The sequence below is a fragment of the Pseudophryne corroboree genome, chromosome 5, assembly GCF_028390025.1.
Source record: "Pseudophryne corroboree isolate aPseCor3 chromosome 5, aPseCor3.hap2, whole genome shotgun sequence".
Classification (NCBI taxonomy): domain Eukaryota; kingdom Metazoa; phylum Chordata; class Amphibia; order Anura; family Myobatrachidae; genus Pseudophryne; species Pseudophryne corroboree.
The window spans coordinates 284,911,829-284,931,181 of record NC_086448.1 but is presented as its reverse complement, the minus strand read 5'-3'; the positions used below and the strand labels follow the sequence as shown (position 1 = coordinate 284,931,181).

The following is a 19,353-nucleotide window of genomic DNA, read 5'->3' as shown; positions in this document are numbered from 1 at the left end:
TAATAATGTGTGCTGGGGAAAGGGGGTGTCATAATAATGTGTGCTGGGGAGGGGGGAGTGTCATAATAATGTGTGCTGGGGAGTGGGGGGGGTGTTTTAATAATGCGTGCTGGGGGGTAGTGTCATATTAATGCATGCTGGGAAAGGAGGTGTCATATTGATGTGTGCTGGGAAGGGGGGGTATCATAATAATGTGTGCTGGGGAGGGGGTGTCATAATAATGTGTGCTGGGGAGGGGAGGGGGTGTCATAATAATGTGTGCTGGGAAGCGGGGTAGTGTGATATTAATGCATGCTGGGGAGGGGGGTAGTGTCATATTAATGTGTGCAAGGGAGGGGGTGTAGTGTCATATAAATTTGTGTTTGGGAGGGGGTAGTGTCATATTAATGCGTGTTGGGGAAGGGGTAGTGTCATATTAATGTGTGCTGGGGAGGGTGGTAGTGTTATATTAATGTGTGCTGGGGAGGGGGGTAGTATCATATTAATGCGTGCTGGGGAGGGAGGGGGGTCATATTACGGATTGCTAATGAACAAAAGAAACTGGGTCACTGCGCATATGTAACAGAAATCTAATGCAGCATCTTTCTATTCCACGGAACCTTCACCTTGGTTCCAACAACAATTAACCAATAGAAAAAAAGGAGTAATAGAAAATAGCGCAATCATCTCTTACCACACGTTCTCACTTATTAAAATGCATCTAAAAAACATGTAATCACCCTTGTAAATATGTTGTCATTTCCTCATATTGTCTGTAAGTTCATAGGATGTTGCCAATATAGGGGGTCATTCCGACCTGATCGCAGCGCAGCGTTCAGGTCACTACTGCACATGCGTATGCACCGCAATGAATAGGTGCTTTGTACGGGTACAAAGCGGATCGTTGCTGAGCGATGGATTTAACGAAGAATCCATTCGCACAGCCGATTGCAAGGAGATTGACAGGAAGAGGGCGTTTGTGGGTGGCAAATGACCGTTTTCTGGGAGTGGTTGTTAAAAGCAGCCGTGTACAGGCGTTTGCCGGGCGGGTGTCTGACGTCAATTCCGGCACCAGACAGGTTGAAGTGATCGCAGCAGCTGAGTAAGTTCAGACCTACTCAGAAACTGCATAAAATGTTTTTGCTGCGCTCGGCTGCACATGCGATCGCACACTTGCATAGCGAAAATACACTCCCCCGTGGGCAGCGAGTATGCGTTTGCACGGCTGCTAAAAACAGCTAGCGAGCGATCAACTCGGAATGACCCCCATAGAGAGATCCTTCAATCTCTTATGTTCTGCAATTCATAAGGTGAATTCACATTTCCACAACATATAGTGATTCTCATAAAAGAGAAAGAAAGACCAGCATTGCAGATATCTCAAGGTAATTGGCTCCAGTGTCTGAATGTGCTTTGTGTTCCAGCGTGCGTTCCACCTATGTGCGCATAACCGGAAGTTAAGTCTTTCCAGGTTCCTTATCATACCAATGTAAAGACTTGACTTCCGGTTATACGCACATAGGTGGAACGCATGCTGGAACGCAAAGCGCATTCAGACACCAGAGGCGATCGGACATTCTGCATTGCTTAACACTTTATAATGGCCCTCATTCCGAGTTGATCGCTAAGTTTTTCGGTCGCACAACATATTCGCAAAGTTGCGTTAATGTAGTAAATTTGCGAACCTCCGCCCTCAACGTATTTTAGCAAATTCGCACGCAGCATTACACAAAGTGGGCGTACGCCAAATGACATCGCAGTAATGCGAAACCATCGCAGCATTGCGAAACCATCGCAATAACACATATTTAATCGTAAAAATACTAAGTTTGAGTAGATTTACACATTTTACCGTAAAATTGCACACTTTTAAGGTAAAACGCACCAAAAAGTTTTTTTTGGCTATTAAGTGAAATTACACCTTTCCTTTTAAAGTCCACAAGCCCTTTTCAATTACGAACCCAATTAGTGTAATGATTGATAATGTTCCTAAACAATTAAGTCTGTAAAAAAAACCAGATTAACACTTTGTTGCCATAATTGCCCATCAACATGTAAAAGTGTAAAATAGTTTTTTTTTTTTTTTCACTTTTTTTTTTTTTTAAAAGGTGTTGTTTGTGAATGAAGGTTTTTACATGTTTCTTAACACAATAATCTCCTGTATTTTTTGTTAAAAATGTAACGTTAGATGTGTGTAATTTTTTTGGCAAACAAATTCTGCCTGCCAATCTGCTGATCCTTTTTTGCATTAATAAACACAACACCCGGTTAACTTTAATCAACTTTTTTATTTTTTTTTGGTTAATATTTTTTTTATTTTTAAAACAAATAATCAAAATCAAGCAAATTTTTGCAATTGGTCAACACAAGTCATTATTCCTTGCAGGTGTAGGCGCATGGTGTAAAGAATCCCGGATAAACTTGTAGGATCTCCAACTGCAACATCTGAAATTAAGATGCAACACAAACATTAATAACTTAATTACATTAATTATTATCCAAGCAAGGCGCAAAGCACACTTAAATGCTGGCATGTCCAAACTGCTGGACTCCAGCTGTTGTGAAACTACATATACCAGCATGCCTTTACACAGTTTTGTGGTCAGGGAATGGCAAAGCTGTGTCAGGGCATGCTGGGATGTGTAGTTTCTCAACAGTTGGAGTGCCGCAGTTTGGACAGGCCTGCTTTAATGGCAAAGTTACTACATCCTGCCTGTTTTATGGTACAATCATTAGCAGAACACACAAGCCTGCTCAGCCTTTTTATCAGATTTTAAAGTGTTCCAGACCATGTGTTAAATTTACTACTATGTGAGTTATATTTAAGATGGAACGTTGCCCATAGCAATCAAGCAAAAATATGATTATTATATTGTAGAAGTGGATCCCAATTTTTAAAGTATAATCTTATTGGTTGCTATGTCCGACATCCCATGTTAAAGATAACTACCATCTTCGTCAATGTTACACCATGTTGGCATTCATTCCCATTTGTTGTTTTATTTGTATTTTATTTTTAGGGGGTTGGTCCTGCATCATCACACTGCATATCCACATCTTCAGAAGGCCAACATATCATAGCATTCCCACACTCCCTGAAAGCTGCCCTTACTAAATAAGTGCAAACAGGTTTGAGTAGAACAATTAGTAATTTTGAGAATGTAACTTTCACACAAAAAAACAGTGTGTCATTAGGCTGCATAACAAAGTGAAGCATGTGATTTGTAAGTGTAAATATTCAGACTACACAGGCCCAAGTGTAAAAGGCAAACAACATACTAAACTCCACTCAGGTCTAACTGTTTACCAGAAAAACTAACACATATAAACCCTGTTCTCCTGGCAACCCTGGCTACCTAATGAGTGTCAACCTAGAGTGGACACACAAAACATTGCACACATACACACTGTACATATAATGACACTCACAAATATGTCAAGGCAACATGTACACCATGATGAAATTTTCAAATATTTGACCAGGGTCCAAGAATTCTAACAGTACAACACTGCATGTTTTGACATTGTAAGTGTAAGTGGGTAATCATTTTTTTCATTATAAAACAAAACTTACTTTCCACGGCAACCTCAAGACTCCCGGACCGGTCTGCAGGGGCTTCCTCTGCCCATTCACTGGGTGGGGATGTTGGCTGGATGGGGGAAGGTGGCTGGATGGGGGAAGGAGGAGGGATTGGGGAAGGAGGAGGGATTGGGGAAGGAGGAGGGATTGGGGCAGGAGGCTGGATGGGGGAAGGAGGCTGGATTTGGTTGCCAATTTCAGAGGGGGGGTCTGATTGAGAGGGCGAGGGGGGCAGAGAGAAAGTTAAGGCAATAGAGGGTGTGGGGGGTTCAGATTGGGATGTAGAATTAGAAGGAGAAGGGGTATGGGAAGGAGGAGAAGGGGTCCCAGAAAGAGATGGAGAGGTGTGGTGAGAAGGGGAATGGAAAGTGGAGTGGGCCAGGGAAGCTGATGGGGCCTGGGAAGCTGAGGTGGACTGGGAAGATGAGGTGGACTGGGAAGCTGAGGGGGACTGTGAAGGGGAGGGGGAGTGAGAAGGGGAGGGGGAGTGAGAAGGGGAGGGGGAGTGTGAAGGTGAGGGGGAGTGGGAAGGGGAAGGGGGTGGTGAGTTTTGCCGTTGTTGTCCTAGAATGATAATTGTGTACAAATTTTGTAAACATGAGAAATTACTTAGTAATCAATTTCTTTTCTCAATGTTCTGTTCAATGTTAAATGTGTTTTTTTTTGTAATAGCAAAGCAAACATGTTAAGATCCTCTTCATGTTGGCCACAGCAAACAAAATGAGTCCAAATTTTTACTTTGAAGCTCATTCCTTCATCTAGTCAATTGAGTCATAGTGATTGGTCTAGGCAACATCACCAGATTACTATTCCAGGAACCTTATTATATAGCCAGCACTGATCAAGTTTTTTGGTTCTTTTTCCTGCCTGCTTCTTATTTTTTTGAAACATGCACTTGTTTGGTGTTACTTTGCTACAGTCAGTACTGTTTTCCCTAACCACACACAGTGTCATAATTTCCAAAAAAGGACACAGCAGGTTGCAATTAGCCTACCATTTACTGTAAAATGATTGAAATTCCAAGGGGATTACAGCAGGAATTTCGTTTGCAATTGGCCAAAAGCATGTGCACTGCAGGGGTGGCAGATATAACATGTGCAGAGAGAGTTAGATTTTGTTGGTTTGAGTAATTATGGGCAGGGTAAATACATGCTGCTTTATTTTAACAATGCAAATTTATATGCAGATTTAACATACCCCACCCAAAAATTACTCTCTCTGCACATGTTACATATGCTTCCCCTGCAGTGCACATTGTATTGAACAATGGAACCATAAATTCCGGAAGCCCTAAACTTGGAAAAAAACACAGTAGCACAATTTTGAACCAAAACATTATGTAAGGTAACTTACTTCGTGTATGCAGAGCCCGAATTTGCTGGCGGATCTCCGCCAACAAATCTGGAGTCCTCCTACGGAGATCACTCCACCTCCTTTCTAGCTGGATGATTGTCCGCCTGCTGCGGACGCGAGTCCGCAGCAGGCGGCGGACCTCCGCGTAGGCCTCGCGCTTCACCCGATTGGGGATGAAGCGCCCAACGCGGCCTACGCGGCGGTCCATCACCGCAACCAGCACGCGGAGCTCCCGCCTGGTGAACGGTGCTGCACGCATCATGGCAATGGCGTTTTCCTTATTTGGGCATATATTTATAGTGTCTGTTAGCATGTGATTGGTCAAAAATCTATGTTGTCATTTCTAATAACTTTATTGCTCTAAGCAATGCTGTGAAGAGCAGAGTGTTATTTGGCACGAGCGGAAATTCGCATTAGCAGAAGCGAAAATGTTTTGAACACAAATTTAAGAAAACAAAACACACACAGAGACACAGACTTTAGATAAAATTACTATACATATCTGTGTACTCACCACAGTTCGTGTGATCATTCAGCTGGACAGTCACAAAGTGTGAAACATTGAGTATCATTTGTTTGTGTGTTTGGTTCCAGAATCAGGATTTGAGGATATAAAATAAATAAGTACACTATTTATTAACATTACAGTATTTAAATTACTAAAAAAACATTGTAAGCTTTACGTGTTTTTGGTTTTTGATAAAAAAAACAATTACCCATTCCAACACAACAAAAGCCTTACCCAATCACTTTACAAGATCATACAAAATGCAATCATGGTTTAAAAAACATAAGCATACTGTGTTGTATTATTTCTGCAAATATAAAATATAAAAACACTATACCTGAAATATTCTGCAACAATTCTTGCCCTCACTTGGCTCCCCCTCCGTGTCACACTCCCCCCACCGAAGCGTGGACCAACCCCTGGCTCCTCATCAGGCAATTCCTCTGCCTGAGGAAGCTCTACACTACTCCTTACCGCGATATTATGTAGTATTGCGCACAGGACCACTATTTTACTTGCCATCTCCGGCGAATACATGATGTCGCCACCAGTGCGGTGGAGCACACGAAACCGCCCTTTAAGGACACCAATTGTGCGCTCCACCAGCTGCCTAGTGGCAGTAAGCGCGGAGTTAAATGCCATCTGTGGTCCTGGCCTGGGATTACGGTAAGGAGTCATGAGCCAGGGGGTGCAAGGATATCCACGGTCTCCTGTTGGTAGATAATCCAATATTTCAAAATAGTATATTTGTCAAGTTATTTTTGTTTGTTTCAAAAATTAAAGCAAAAACTCACCCAATAACCACATGTCTGCTCGTTGACTTGATCTTAATCTCTGCCATATCCCTGATTGTCTAATGACATATGCATCATGGGAACTTCCAGTAAACTTTGCATTCAGGGAAAGGATCTGGAGGGATGGCCCACAAACAACCATTACATTCAGAGAATGAAACAGTTTCCTGTTTCTAAAAATTTCTTCATTATGTCTTGGTGGCTGAATAGCAACATGTGTGCCATCCACAACCCCAATAACATGTGGGAAGCGACTACCACCTTCCGCAAATTGCCGCTTCACCACATCTAGGGCACCAACATCCAAAGGCATATCAATGAACTGCTTCACCCGCTTTAGGAAAGCCTGGCAGACACGCCGCAGGACCTTACTGAACTGGCCCTGCGACATGCCAACCAGGTCTCCCACAACATGCTGATATGAGGCTGTAGCCAAAAAATGTAACACTGCAAGGAATTGTGTCAATGGTGGTATTGCTGTAGGATACCGAATTTCAGACTCCAGATCACTCTCTATTATGGAGAGAGTGTCTAGGATTAGATGTGGTGGCAGCCGGTATCTACGCACCACCACATCATCTGGCATCCCAAAAAGTAGGACACGGGTTCGGAAAATTGGTGGCCTAGCACGCCTCCGTTGCCTTGGTTGATGAGGAGCCGGCTGTGGTTGTGGGGCTTGCGGTTGGGGTGGGAGTGCTGGCGTGGGTTGGGGAGGTAGGGCTTCTGCTGCAATATATATTGACATCACACACTTTTAAAAAAACAAAAAAAAAACAAAGATGAAGAATACAAAACTAAAGTTTGACAAATATACTACAATAAAATGGTTTGACAAATGTGGTGTCAACTTACTGCAGGAGCGTACATTTTTTCTGTGTTGAATTCATGTCCAAAATGTAAAAAAAATTGGCAAATAACAAATAAAGAACAAATTTAATTAAAAATACATATGTTATTTTTACAATTTCCAAAAAAAAAATATGGGTACATTTCTCTGCATAAAAAACTTCACTAACACCAATAAAAAACCACAAACAAAAAAAAATAGGCATTTAGTAGCTAGACCAGGAAAGACAAACACTACTTTGCAGATCAATCCTGGTAAAAAAAAAATTGGTTTAGCCAAAAGGCCAAAAAAACAAAACAAAAAATATTTTACAAAACACAAACAGGCACCAACACAGGCCAAGGACACTTACCTGCTCCAAAAGAAAGGAAAACTTGGTGTTCCCTAGCACACCAATCCAAATAAATAGCAAAGGGTTATATGACCCAAAAACAAGCACCTACAAGAGAACACAAATGATAGTCACAAATAACATACAGAACATTAAAACAAACAGCCACCAATACAGGCCAAGGACACTTACCTGCTCCAAAAGAAAGGAAAACTTGGTGTTCCCTAGCACACCAATCCAAATAAATAGCAAAGGGTTATATGACCCAAAAACAAGCACCTACAAGAGAACACAAATGATAGTCACAAATAACATACAGAACATTAAAACAAACAGCCACCAATACAGGCCAAGGACACTTACCTGCTCCAAAAGAAATGAAAACTTGGTGTTCCCTAGCACACCAATCCAAATAAATAGCAAAGGGTTATATGACCCAAAAACAAGCACCTACAAGAGAACACAAATGATAGTCACAAATAATAAGCACATGTTTATTTTCACAAATGGACTTGCCAAATATATATAGGATTAAATAATTAAACAAAAAAACATTAATAAAACACTTTGACTTCCAAAAATTAACAATAACATTTCCACAATACTCACAAACCAAAAATTGCATAAACAATGCAACACTGTCTATATTCCAAACGCAAACGAAAGGACAAAGGTATGCTTGACAATTACTCACTCTGCAAATTCCACTAGCACCTTCACGCACAAGCCAACAAACAAATGAAACTCCAAACTACCTACACTCACAGCGTGCAAACTCGGCCCTTAAATAAGCAGTGCAATCATTCACCAGATTAATAGTGTACACCTGTGTGAATTAACTATTCGCACGTAGGTATATAAGCGCACACACCTCGGCGTACACGTCATCACAAACATGGCTTCTCGTGAGCAAATCGCAGCAGAGCTAGACCGCATTGCAGAGCAGCAGATGGCATTGCAGAAACAACGCTTAGAGTGGCAAAGGCGCTTGTTAGAATCCGCCTCTGCGGATGTGGAGGCAGGACCTAGTACTCTGCAAATTTCTGCTTCTGAACCTCAACAATTGAGTGTGGATACCCTGCCACACACACATAGTGAGCCAACTGAGGGAGAATTGACTTTAGCCACACAAACACAGCAGACAGAAGCTGCTAGTGAGGAGGAAGATGGAGATGAACAACAAGAAGAAACCTCACAGGCTACCTCCAGACGGAAAAAAAGACAGCCTGCATTCACTAAGAGGGAGTTGCGTGTCTTGGTCACGCAGGCCATGGCCAAAATACATAGAGGGCCAAAAAACATGGGTGCTGCTTCAAAAGAACGCATATGGAGAGACATCACAAAATCTGTGAATGAAGTTGGCTCTGTCGTCAGAACATCACAGGAAGTGAGACGACGGTAAGTGCATCTTGACAATCCATTTTCTGTGCTAAGTTGTTCAAAAAATATAGTTACATATCATGTTCTGTCTAGCAAACACAAGCAGAACATGTGTGCTATATATTTTCTACAACCAATAATAATACTCAACTTTGTCCCTCTTTCACAATACATATGTAGGTGGGCTGACTTCAAATCCCGCCTGAAGGCAAAGAGGGCTGCGGAGTGGAATGCCTCAAGGGCTACAGGGGGTGGACCACCTGTCGCTGTGGAGTATACTGACTTGGAGGAGATGGCGATGGACTGTGTCAGTTATGAGGAGGGCCAAGGGGTGTCTCATATGGACACGGACCTGCCTGAGATTCTGACGGGACATGACTTGGAAGGTAAGTTTACACATTTATTTGTCTGTAATTTGAACTGTATTTAGAATCTTTTACTAATTTATACTCCAACTTTTTCCCCACACATTCTTCTATTTGCTTGGCACAAAACACAGCACAGGGGGGTGAACAGTTTGAGTCACAGGCCGGTTATGTGGTTGAGGCTGAGGTGGAGGGACCTAGTGGGTCTGGCAGTGTGGGCCAACAAAACCCACCTATGCAGGTTCCTACTGGCCCCCCCACCCAACCCTCTGCTATCCCGGAGATCCTGCTTGAAATTGCTAGGTATGGTGAGAGCCTAAACACATTTCAAGACGGGGTCATCCGGGAGGTAAGCCAGATAGCTGTCCGGCTCACTGAGATCCGAACCTGTGTTGAGCAAGGTGTTGCTCAACTCTGCCAAGGTCTGGCAGAGATCAGGCAGGCCCAAGAACAACTGGCCTCCTCAAACCAAACCCTTGCAAATAACATCTTGCAAGGGCTCCAGGCCATCGCTGTCTCCCTTGCCCACAGTGGCAGAGAGCCAACCACATCGGCTCCCTCCCCTGCCCCTGCCCAGGAAGAACAGGCCACTGGGCAGGCCCAACGAAGGTCACTCCGCAGACCAAGCAAAGAAGATCAGCCTCAGGCGGGGAGAAAAAGAAGAAAGTGATGTCTCTCCAGATGGGCAGCACCCATGTTTTTGTAGTTGCCTCTATGTTATTTTGGAGTTGGCTTGTGTGGCCAGAATGGATCACTCCCTCTTAGTGAAATGTCTTTTTTCTGTTTGGAGGAATTGTAGCCTGTGAGTTTCTTTTAACAAACAACAGAGCCATCTTCCTCTCACTAGTGTGCTGTGTATTGTTGTGTTTGTGTGGTGGATACTAATTCTTTTTCATTTGGTATCAAATTTGTGTGTGGCAGGGTGTGTAATATGTTTAATTTATGCATTTAAAAGATACTTTTGTCAGAAGCAGAAATTTGCAGAGTACTGAGTTCTGCTATCTAATTATTGTCAGTGCCATCTGCTTGGTGCTTGGTCTATCTCTGCCTGTGAGACTCATGTGGAGCCATGTTTAAATGTTGTGTAATATTCTTCCCGTAATAAAAAAAACATATTACAAATGTGTGCAATTTCTTGAAGGTAATGCATTAGCAAAATCTTAGTTAACAAAAGATTAGGTCAACATATAGACACTTGGTGACCAATCTGCTAATTCTCCTTAAAATTCAAAATAATTTAAAAAAAAAGGTATGCTTTGCACCACACTTTAATGTCCATATTAATAAAACAGACACGACAACTTGATTAAATATCTTTGGTCAACATGACATCATTGAAAACATTGTCAGATATTATAAACATATATTAGTGTGACTTTTAAAACTAAATCATAGTGTATGCTGCATTATGTGGGTGTTGGTTAATTGATAAGAATGTAGCAGAATTCTATAACTTTATCTAAAAATGTAACTTGTTTGTATTTAGTAGTCTAACACACATTAAAACATTTCAACAAAATGCTTACACACCAAGGTAAACACAAATAACAACCTTATTTGACAGTGTGTGAGATTAATATGTGAGTAGAATAAACATGTAATGTGTGTTCAGTCAATTGGTGGTTGGTAACTTTCATGTGCTCAGTAATTAACAAGTAATTGGACATCAGATGAATGTGCTCTCCAATTAACTGCTAATTACTGCATACACACTTGTACCAGTACTTCGCAAATGTAGAGTAACTGCAGACCTACTCTGCTGCTGCGTGAATGGTGCTACGGTTTCCTATGTTAGTTTTAACAGCGACAATGTTTATTTGCGAAAACAACGCCCAATGCTAGTTGCATACTCCCACACAGTACGCCCACTTTCACGCCCATGTCGGAGCATTGCGAAGTCTCGCCTCCGCCACGCCCACGCCACTCCTCGTTTTCGTTTGGCAGTTACGGTTTTTTTTTCCAAAGTAATTTTGCACAGTTGTCGTACGTATGTCGTCGCGCATGCGTAATCACGCATTTGCGCATGCGCAGATACTTACATTTCGGACATTTGCGATGCGATGACTCTTAGCGATCAACTCGGAATGAGGGCCAATGTTTTAAGCATGAGCACCTGCTCCTCATTAGAAAAGGTATAAAACCTTGATCAATGTCACTAGCCACCAGACGCTTCTGAGGAAGAACCGCAAGGTTTGAAACGCATTAAGCGTGAGTAGCTTTTTTACCCTCAATCCATTCATCTTCGTTAGCTCTGTTAGAAAATTTCCCATACATATTTGTATCAAATTCTTCATTGAAGCGCTGCTATCCTCTACTTCTTTTTTTGTTCCCATATTTACAGGACTGACTAATCCTGTTGTTATAGCAGCAGCTAAATTAGCACATTATCCCAATTTGCGCCTGATTTTAACCTTGGTTAAAACTTTTTCGTGAGTGGCTTCTAACACTGACTAACTGAGTTATAGGGGATACCTGAGCTTGGATACCACGTTTGGGTTGCTGGAGTGTCCGGGCACTTTCTTTTCCTACCGATTACCATTAGGTCCAGTTGGGTTCTGAGATGAACCATCGCCAGTCGGGTGTTTTTTACATGCTTGTGTATAATAGATGAAATGTGAGTGCTATGTACATTAAATTTGTCCAATTACCTTTTAGTTATCTGCACTGCTGGTCTTTCTTTTCCTGTTGTGGAAACTTGTGGAAACGGGAATTCACCTTATGAATTGCGAAACTCATTTTATGGACATTTAAGGATCTCTTTATATTAGCAATATCCTATGAACTTACAGACGATGGGGGTCATTCCGTCCCAATCGCACGCTGAGCTTCTTCGCAGCCGTGCGATCGGGTCGGAACTGCGCAGCGACGCCTCCAACAAAGAAAGCTGTTGCAGCGGTGACCACAAGAAGATTGACAGGAGGAAGGCGGATCCATCAACTCACCGTTTTCGGGACGTGGAGATCTGAACGCAGGTGTGTCGAGGCGTTTGGAAGGCGGATGTCTGACGTCAATTCCGGAACCTGCAACGCTGAAGTGATCGCACAGGGTAAGTAAGTCTTACCCTAGTTTAGTTCTGCACAAAACTTTTCTTGCATAGCAGGGCTGCTCAAGCGATCGCAGCCTTGTATGCAAAAATCCACTCCCTCATAGGCGGTGTCTACTTGATCGCACGGGCAGCAAAAAGTTGCAGCGTGCGATCAGGTCAGACGTTCCGCTGTGAGGAAGTCTGCCGGCAGACATCACCATTTCCCCCAGAGAAGGACGATCACCATCAAGGGACATCCGGGCATTCGGAACGCACCACGCACCACGGAGGAGGTAAGGAATTCATCCCCACCTCACTGTATATGGAGCAGCTATACGAGTAATATACCCACACATCATACCAATTGCCACACGGGACTTTTGCCTAATTAAGGACGCAGTTTATACATGGGCTAATCCCACACATTGGGTAATCTAGGGACATCACCTAAGCGGTTCAGTAAAGCTTTACCTATTACTACGGCAGATGAGAGTAAGACGCAGCATAGCGCTTCACACTGCCATTCACGTAGGTTGTTTGTATATGTTTGTGTTCTGTCTTTGTCTCTGACAATATATGTTTGTTTGTCAAGTGTACCGGTACTAGGATTGTACACTATAATTCCTATTCCCTATATACTTATATAGGATCCACCCATTCATATATCACTTCCATAGCCCCCCATGGCCATTCCAGTAGAACGGGCACATGCTATATCATCACAGCTGTTTTTAAGTAATATTTGTCAAGTAATAAACCTCTTTGAATTTACCAAAACTGAGTACTATATTTTATTCCTGTTGGGTAGTGCGCTGGGAGCAACCACCAATTTTTCCCTCCCTCTAACTCCCCTGTCAGCGTTCCTGGCCTCACCCTCACCCTACCTGTAACTCCTCCCCATCCCCCCCCCCCAGTGCCCCTTCCCTCACCCTCCCTGTAATTCCCCCCTCAGTGCTCCTCACACTCCATCTAGCTCCCTGTCAGCATCCCTGCCCTCACCCTCCCTGTAAGTCCCCCCCTCAGCATCCCTGCCCTCACCCTCCCTGTAACTCCACCTCAACATCCCTGCCCTCACCCTCCCTGTAACTCCCCCTCAGCATCCCTGCCCTCGTCCTCCCTCTAACTCCCACGGCCACTACTATCGGTCACCTCGGGACCAGCACTGCACTGGTCACTGCTAATGTTTGATCTACTATCCCTGCTACATGGGGCACATGGTGGGAAACTAGAGGGACATGGGAGAGCTGAAGTGACATCATACAATCAGAGATTCTGGTCTCTAATTACAGATGTTGCCACGATACATATGCATGGGCATATGCATCGCGGCAAGCTGCAGCGTACGCCGTGCTGCCACTAGTCACAGCTGGTGATTGCACCATTGAAGTCTATGGCGTGCATGCCATAGATGCGGGAATACTAGCCACGCCATCCATGTCGTGATGATGAGCGTGGTTACATCTGTACATGAGGCAGCCAAAAAATTGTATGCTTTTCTGGGTGTGGGAATTTAGTGTGGATCTGGCCTTCTCAATGTATTTTATGTGGATCTGGCCTTTAGCGATTCAGCAATTTAGGGGCGCCAAAATGAGATTATATCTTGCCCCCCCCAACCTAAAAACGTTCTGACGCCCCTGCAGGCAAGTCAATCTTCACTATCTCTATAGAAGAGATAGTCAAGATTGACACTTAGCCAAAATCGCACAGTACCAGGATCGCAAGCACACTCATTATGTGCTTGCGATACTGGCTAAGTGCCGACCCGGCCCCCCATCGCACAGTGAGAATCGGTTAAGTCCGAATCTCACCGTGTGTACACACCTTTAGATCGAGTGAATAGTGATTGGGATACGGTTGGTGTAATAAGCAAGAAAATATATCTTTCTAAAGAATGATATAGTTTCCTAAATTCTGAAGGTGTATCATATAATGTGCTCATAACATTTAATTTTATTCCTTTTAACTTCCCCCTTGATGCTGGACATGCCCACTATCTGGAAAGTCTTGGGGGGAGTGTGCTGCTGCCTTGGCCCATGGCTAGACCTTACACCTCTGGTGCTGCCCATGTGGGGCCACTAGTACAAATTTTTCCAGGGCCGCTTTTTGTTCCCAATCCGCCCCTGGGCAGAACCGTGTGCATTGCAGGGGGGGGGGGGGGGGGGATATAACATTTGCAGAGAGAGTTAGATTTGGGTGGGCTATTTTGTTTCTGTGCAGGGTAAATACTGTCTGCTTTATTTTTACACTGCAATTTAGATTTAATTTTGAACACGCCACACCCAAATCTAACTCTCTCTGCACATGTTACATCTGCCCCACCTGCAGTGCACATGGTTTTGCCCAACCGCTAACAAATTTGATGCTGCGATCAACTCAGAATTAGGCCCCATGTGCGCTGCAGGGGGGGGGGGGGGGGTGCAGATCAGTGTCGTGCGGTGAGGTCACTGGTTGGGGAGGCACTGGCAGATAACAAGCTCTCCCCCCCCCGAAAAAATGTGGTCCCCCGACACATCAGTAAAACCAGCACTAGGCAGAACTAGCCGGGAGGAGTAATGCCATAGCAGGGGAGACACTCAGTGTGGGGTCCCCCTGCCATACCATTAATCATCCCCCCAGCCAGTCAGCCCAGGGTTGGAATTCCTCGGAAAGTGGGAACCCCAAAAAATAGAAATGGGGTCCCCCCTCCCGAGCAATAACCAGCACTGGGCTGATAGCCCAATGCTATGCCCCGCACCCCTGGTGGCGGTGGGTGCGGGGTTCATTGTGTGTTAATATTGTTCTTTACAGGTGGCCTACAGGTCCCAGCAAGCCTGCCCCAGCATGCTGGCACTTGGAGAACCACAAGTGCCAGCATGCCCGGACATAAAGGGCCCGCTGGCACCTGTAGTCCACCTGTAAAGAAAATATTAAAATAAAACACCACACGTCTTAAAAAGAAGCTTTATTAAACTGGATCTTCACCTGGGGGCGGCGGCCTTTAAGTTCTTTTGCGTGGCCGCCGCCTTCCCAGGGCTTCCGGCGTCTTCACTTGGGGGAGGCGCCACCTCCCCAGGGCTTCCAGCGTCTTCACCTGATGGGCGGCGGCTGCTAAGCTCTTTTGCATAGCCGCCGCCCAGCCAGGACTTCCGGCGTCTTCTTTCTTCAGGAGCTCTTCACAGCTCCTCCTCCGCCGTCGGACTGACGCTCCTCCTCCTCGCGCTGACTTATATAAGTCAGCCGGAGGGGGCAGGGCGATGACGCGGCGAGCCGTGATTGGCTCGCGGCGGCCATCTTGAGTTCCAAAAATGACGCTGAGGCGCCATTTTTTAAACTGGTACCGCTCCGCTGCCAAACTCTGCAAGATAAAGGTAAATCTCCGCCGCCCGCACCGCCGCCGCAACCCGCCGCCGCCCGCACCACCGCCGCATCCCGCCGCCTGCAACAACGCCGCATCCAGCCGCCCGCACCTCCTCCGCCAGCGTCGCACACACAGTGATTGACAGCGGATCCAGTGACGGATCCGCTGGCCAATCACTGTGGCCTCACTGACAGGGACGTGCTTTCATAGGTTGAAAGCACGTCTCTGTATGAAAGCGGCACCTCTAATGGTGCCGCTTTCCCATATATTTTCAATGGGCATTTACTGCCCATGGCTTGTCCCCGCCCGTGCCCGCCCCCCGCTCCCATACCTTTCTCCAGAGACAACGGGAGGCACCACGATCGGTGCCTCCCAAACACATACAGAGGGGAGCAATGCTAAGAATAATATTAAGAAGATACATATGACACAGAATATGTGTCATATGCATCTTCTTTGTATAATCTTAATCATTAATGACAGGGGAGGCACTGCCTCCCCTGACTGCACGTCCCTGGTGCAGATATAACATTTGCAGAGAGAGTTAGATGTGGGTGGGTTATTTTGTTTCTGGGCAGGGTAAATACTGCCTGCTTTATTTTTACACTGCAATTTAGATTTCAGATTGAACACACCCCACCCTTATTCAACTCTCTCTGCACATATTATATCTGCCCCCCCACCCCTGCAGTGCACTTTGTTTTGGCCAACTGCTAACAAATTTGCTGCTGCAATCAGTTCTGAATTAGGCCCTTAGGGGGTCATTCCGAGCTAAATTTAGCACAGCTACGATCATGTTCCCAGACATGTGGGGGGACGCCCAGCACAGGGCTAGCCCACCCCGCATGTCTGTTCGCCCCCCTGCACAAGTACAAAAGCATCGCACAGCGGCGATGCTTTTGTACTTGTCGAGTAACTCCCGGCCAGCACAGCTCATGCGGCTGGCCGGGAGTTGCTTGTCGCTGCCCCTGGTCACAGCGGCTGCGTGTGATGTCACGCAGCCGCAGCGGCCCGCCCACCGCATGGTCCGGCCACGCCTGCGTTGCCCGGACCGCACCCCCAAAATGGCGGCCAAATGCCACCCCCTCCCGTCCAGCGACTGCCTCTGCCTGTCAATCAGGCAGAGGCGATCGCTAGGGAACGACGGCCTTCGACCGTCCAGCATGCGCCGGCGCACTGCGGCACTGGCACATGCGTTGTTCCCACCCGATCGCTGTGCTGCGATAAACTGCAGTGAGCGATCGGGTCGGAATGACCCCCTTAGTCTTAGACAATGCAATACGACAAGGATGCACCAGGACACTGTGCTGATTACTTTGATGTGACACTTGTATATCTGTGTGCAACTGAGTCTGTATATGAAGCACAAAGGAACTTGGCATGGAAAAAAAATGTGTCAGCTGCAATGTAGCAGATTCACATACAGATTCGGAGACTCAGTCGCACACAGATATATAAATGTCACATATCAAATTAATCAGCAGTCTCCTCGTGTGTCTTAGTCATGTTTCGACTAAGACACATTTTCAGAAAAAAATACACAAGAAAGACTACTGATGCTAGCAGAGTCTCACGGGACCTGGAATAGCCAAGAGGGGCTATTTGGCATGACTGCAGCAAAGATGTATGAGGACACATCTGTATTTTAAAAGGATGTCAGCCCAAATCCATTTTGTATTTATCACAATCTAAACAGGTAAGGTTATTTGGGATAGTGGAATTCCTGGTTTAATCATACATAACAGTGCACAGAGGAGCTGATTCAGAGGTGGACGCTATAGTACAGCAGCTGTGTTATTATACGCAGTGACGGTGTGAAATTTTGTCAATCATGCTGCAACATTTAGTAGCACGGAATTTAGTAGCACAAAACTTTAACTGAAGTCAAGATCTTCGACGATTCTTCCTCTTTTACGCAACGTTTATCAACTGTAGAGAGTGGAATCTTGTTATACTCATAGGGGTATATTCAATTCAAGTCGGATCCAACAATGTACTATTCAACAATGCCAATCCGACTTTTTTTTAAAGTCGGATTGACATTATTGTCGGAAAGGACAGACAGGCACCCTCCCGGAGTAGGTCATCGCAGCGGGGAGTGCAGGAACCCTGCGGCTGCAGCAGCATAGTAGGAGGATGAGGCACCGCCGCCAGACCTCATGGCAGCGTCCACCTTGCTCCAGCAAGCGGGACCTCGCTTGCTGGAGCCGGGTGGACGCTGCCATGAGCGGCAGCGCCCCATCCTCCTGCTACGCTGCTGCAGCTGCAGGGTTCCCTGCTCTACCCCTGTGTGATGACCCGACTCCTACTCTCAGCCGCAGGGTTCCCTGCTCTCCCCTGCTGCGATGACCCATCTCCTACTCTCAGCCGCAGGGTTCTCTGCTCTCCCCCCGCTGCGATGACCCGTCTCCTCCTCTCAGCCGTCCCCCTTCCCCAATCCAACTTTTTTCTAAAGTCGGATTGAGATTGTCGGAAAGGGGGCCAAAACCTGTCGGATTTGGCCCCGTTTCCGACAGAAGCACGCCGATCCATGTGTTTTCTGACAAGTCGAATTTCTCGACTTGTCGGAAAGCTGAGGGGGGATTGAATAGGTCGTAACCCCTTCTGACCTTAAAAAGTCGAAAACTGCCATCTTTCCGACAAGACGGCAGTTTCGACTGTAATTGAATATACCCCATAGAGTGGATTGCCCAATCGAAAGCTTCACCTCTGAAGGCTAGGAAAAGATATTTGACAATATTGGCAGGGGTAAATCCAGATGATGGATCAGACTCCATAATAAGGAGATATTAACTAGTGCTTGATATTAAGCTAGATCACCATCTAGGGCTAAATGTCATGCGATGCAACTGAAGACAGTGCAGGACACGATGGAACTGATGCAACTGATGTGATTGCAGATTGATGCACTTGAGCCAGTCTTGAATTGCAAATTTACAAACTCTTTTTTACCTCAGGTAACACAGCAGAATCAGGAATTCCTTCTGGAGAAGGAATCTTGGGACAAGCTGAAACCGGAGTAATTGAAGTAACAGATAAGTTAATTGAAGCTTGCAGGCTACATACTGGAAAATAATGAATTTGAGAATCCTCTGTTGGGAGGTTACCACCTCTGTGAGGACTTAGGGCACATGGACTGAGAAGCAGACTCAGATTCCCTTTTAGAGTTGGCAGACTGAAGTTCCTCATTTGGGTCAGCTGTTAAAACCAGACCAGGTTTAGTAACACTTGAATCGGTTAAGACCAAAAAGGACAATTCTGAGGCGGAGTCGGAGTCACTTGAATCGGCTGGAACTGAAGGAGACTGATCCGGACAACTGGACGGATCAAGATTGAGTCCGGAAGAGCTTGAACCGGCTGGAACTGGAGAAGGTTTTGGACCTATCGACGGAACTGGATTGCGTCCAGAGATTTTGGATCAGCTGGAACTGAAGGAGACTGACCCAGACAAACAGATGGGACCAGATTGAGTCCGGACAAGCTTAAATCAGCTGGAACCTGAGGAGTCTTCGGATGAATGGGTAAGACCAGATTGAATCCAAAGATACTTGAATTTGCTGGAACTGAATTTAAAATAATTTGATCAGGAAAACTCACATTTTGCCCTGTCCCAAAACTTCTGTTACTACAGATGCAGCCACTCATTGAGCGTGGCTGCATCACAGGCGGGGGCGAGTGGTGTGCCTAGTTGCACCTGCGCCTTGGCCTGCCGCTGAGCATACACAGATGCCGCCGAGCGTACACAGGCTTCTACGATACATGTACGTTCCATTTGTTCCCGGCGGGGCGCACCTAGTCGCAGATGGAGCCACGATTAGCATGGCTCCATCTGTAGGTAAGAAAAACACTCATTC

The 19,353-nt window shown here is 45.4% G+C and overlaps 1 protein-coding gene across 1 annotated transcript; it reads right to left on the bottom strand.

Annotated features, from left to right (window-relative positions):
* Positions 1-3,542: 3,542 nt before the first annotated feature.
* On the bottom strand, positions 3,543-18,688 carry LOC134929593 (putative nuclease HARBI1). The gene is made up of 5 exons (XM_063925181.1): positions 18,452-18,688; positions 6,215-6,965; positions 5,758-6,130; positions 5,427-5,448; positions 3,543-4,123 (listed from the first exon to the last, which is right to left on the bottom strand). Exons 1-4 carry the CDS (start codon positions 18,686-18,688, stop codon positions 5,445-5,447), a joined length of 1,365 nt encoding a protein of 454 aa, XP_063781251.1. The 3' UTR covers positions 3,543-4,123; positions 5,427-5,444.
* Positions 18,689-19,353: the final 665 nt, after the last annotated feature.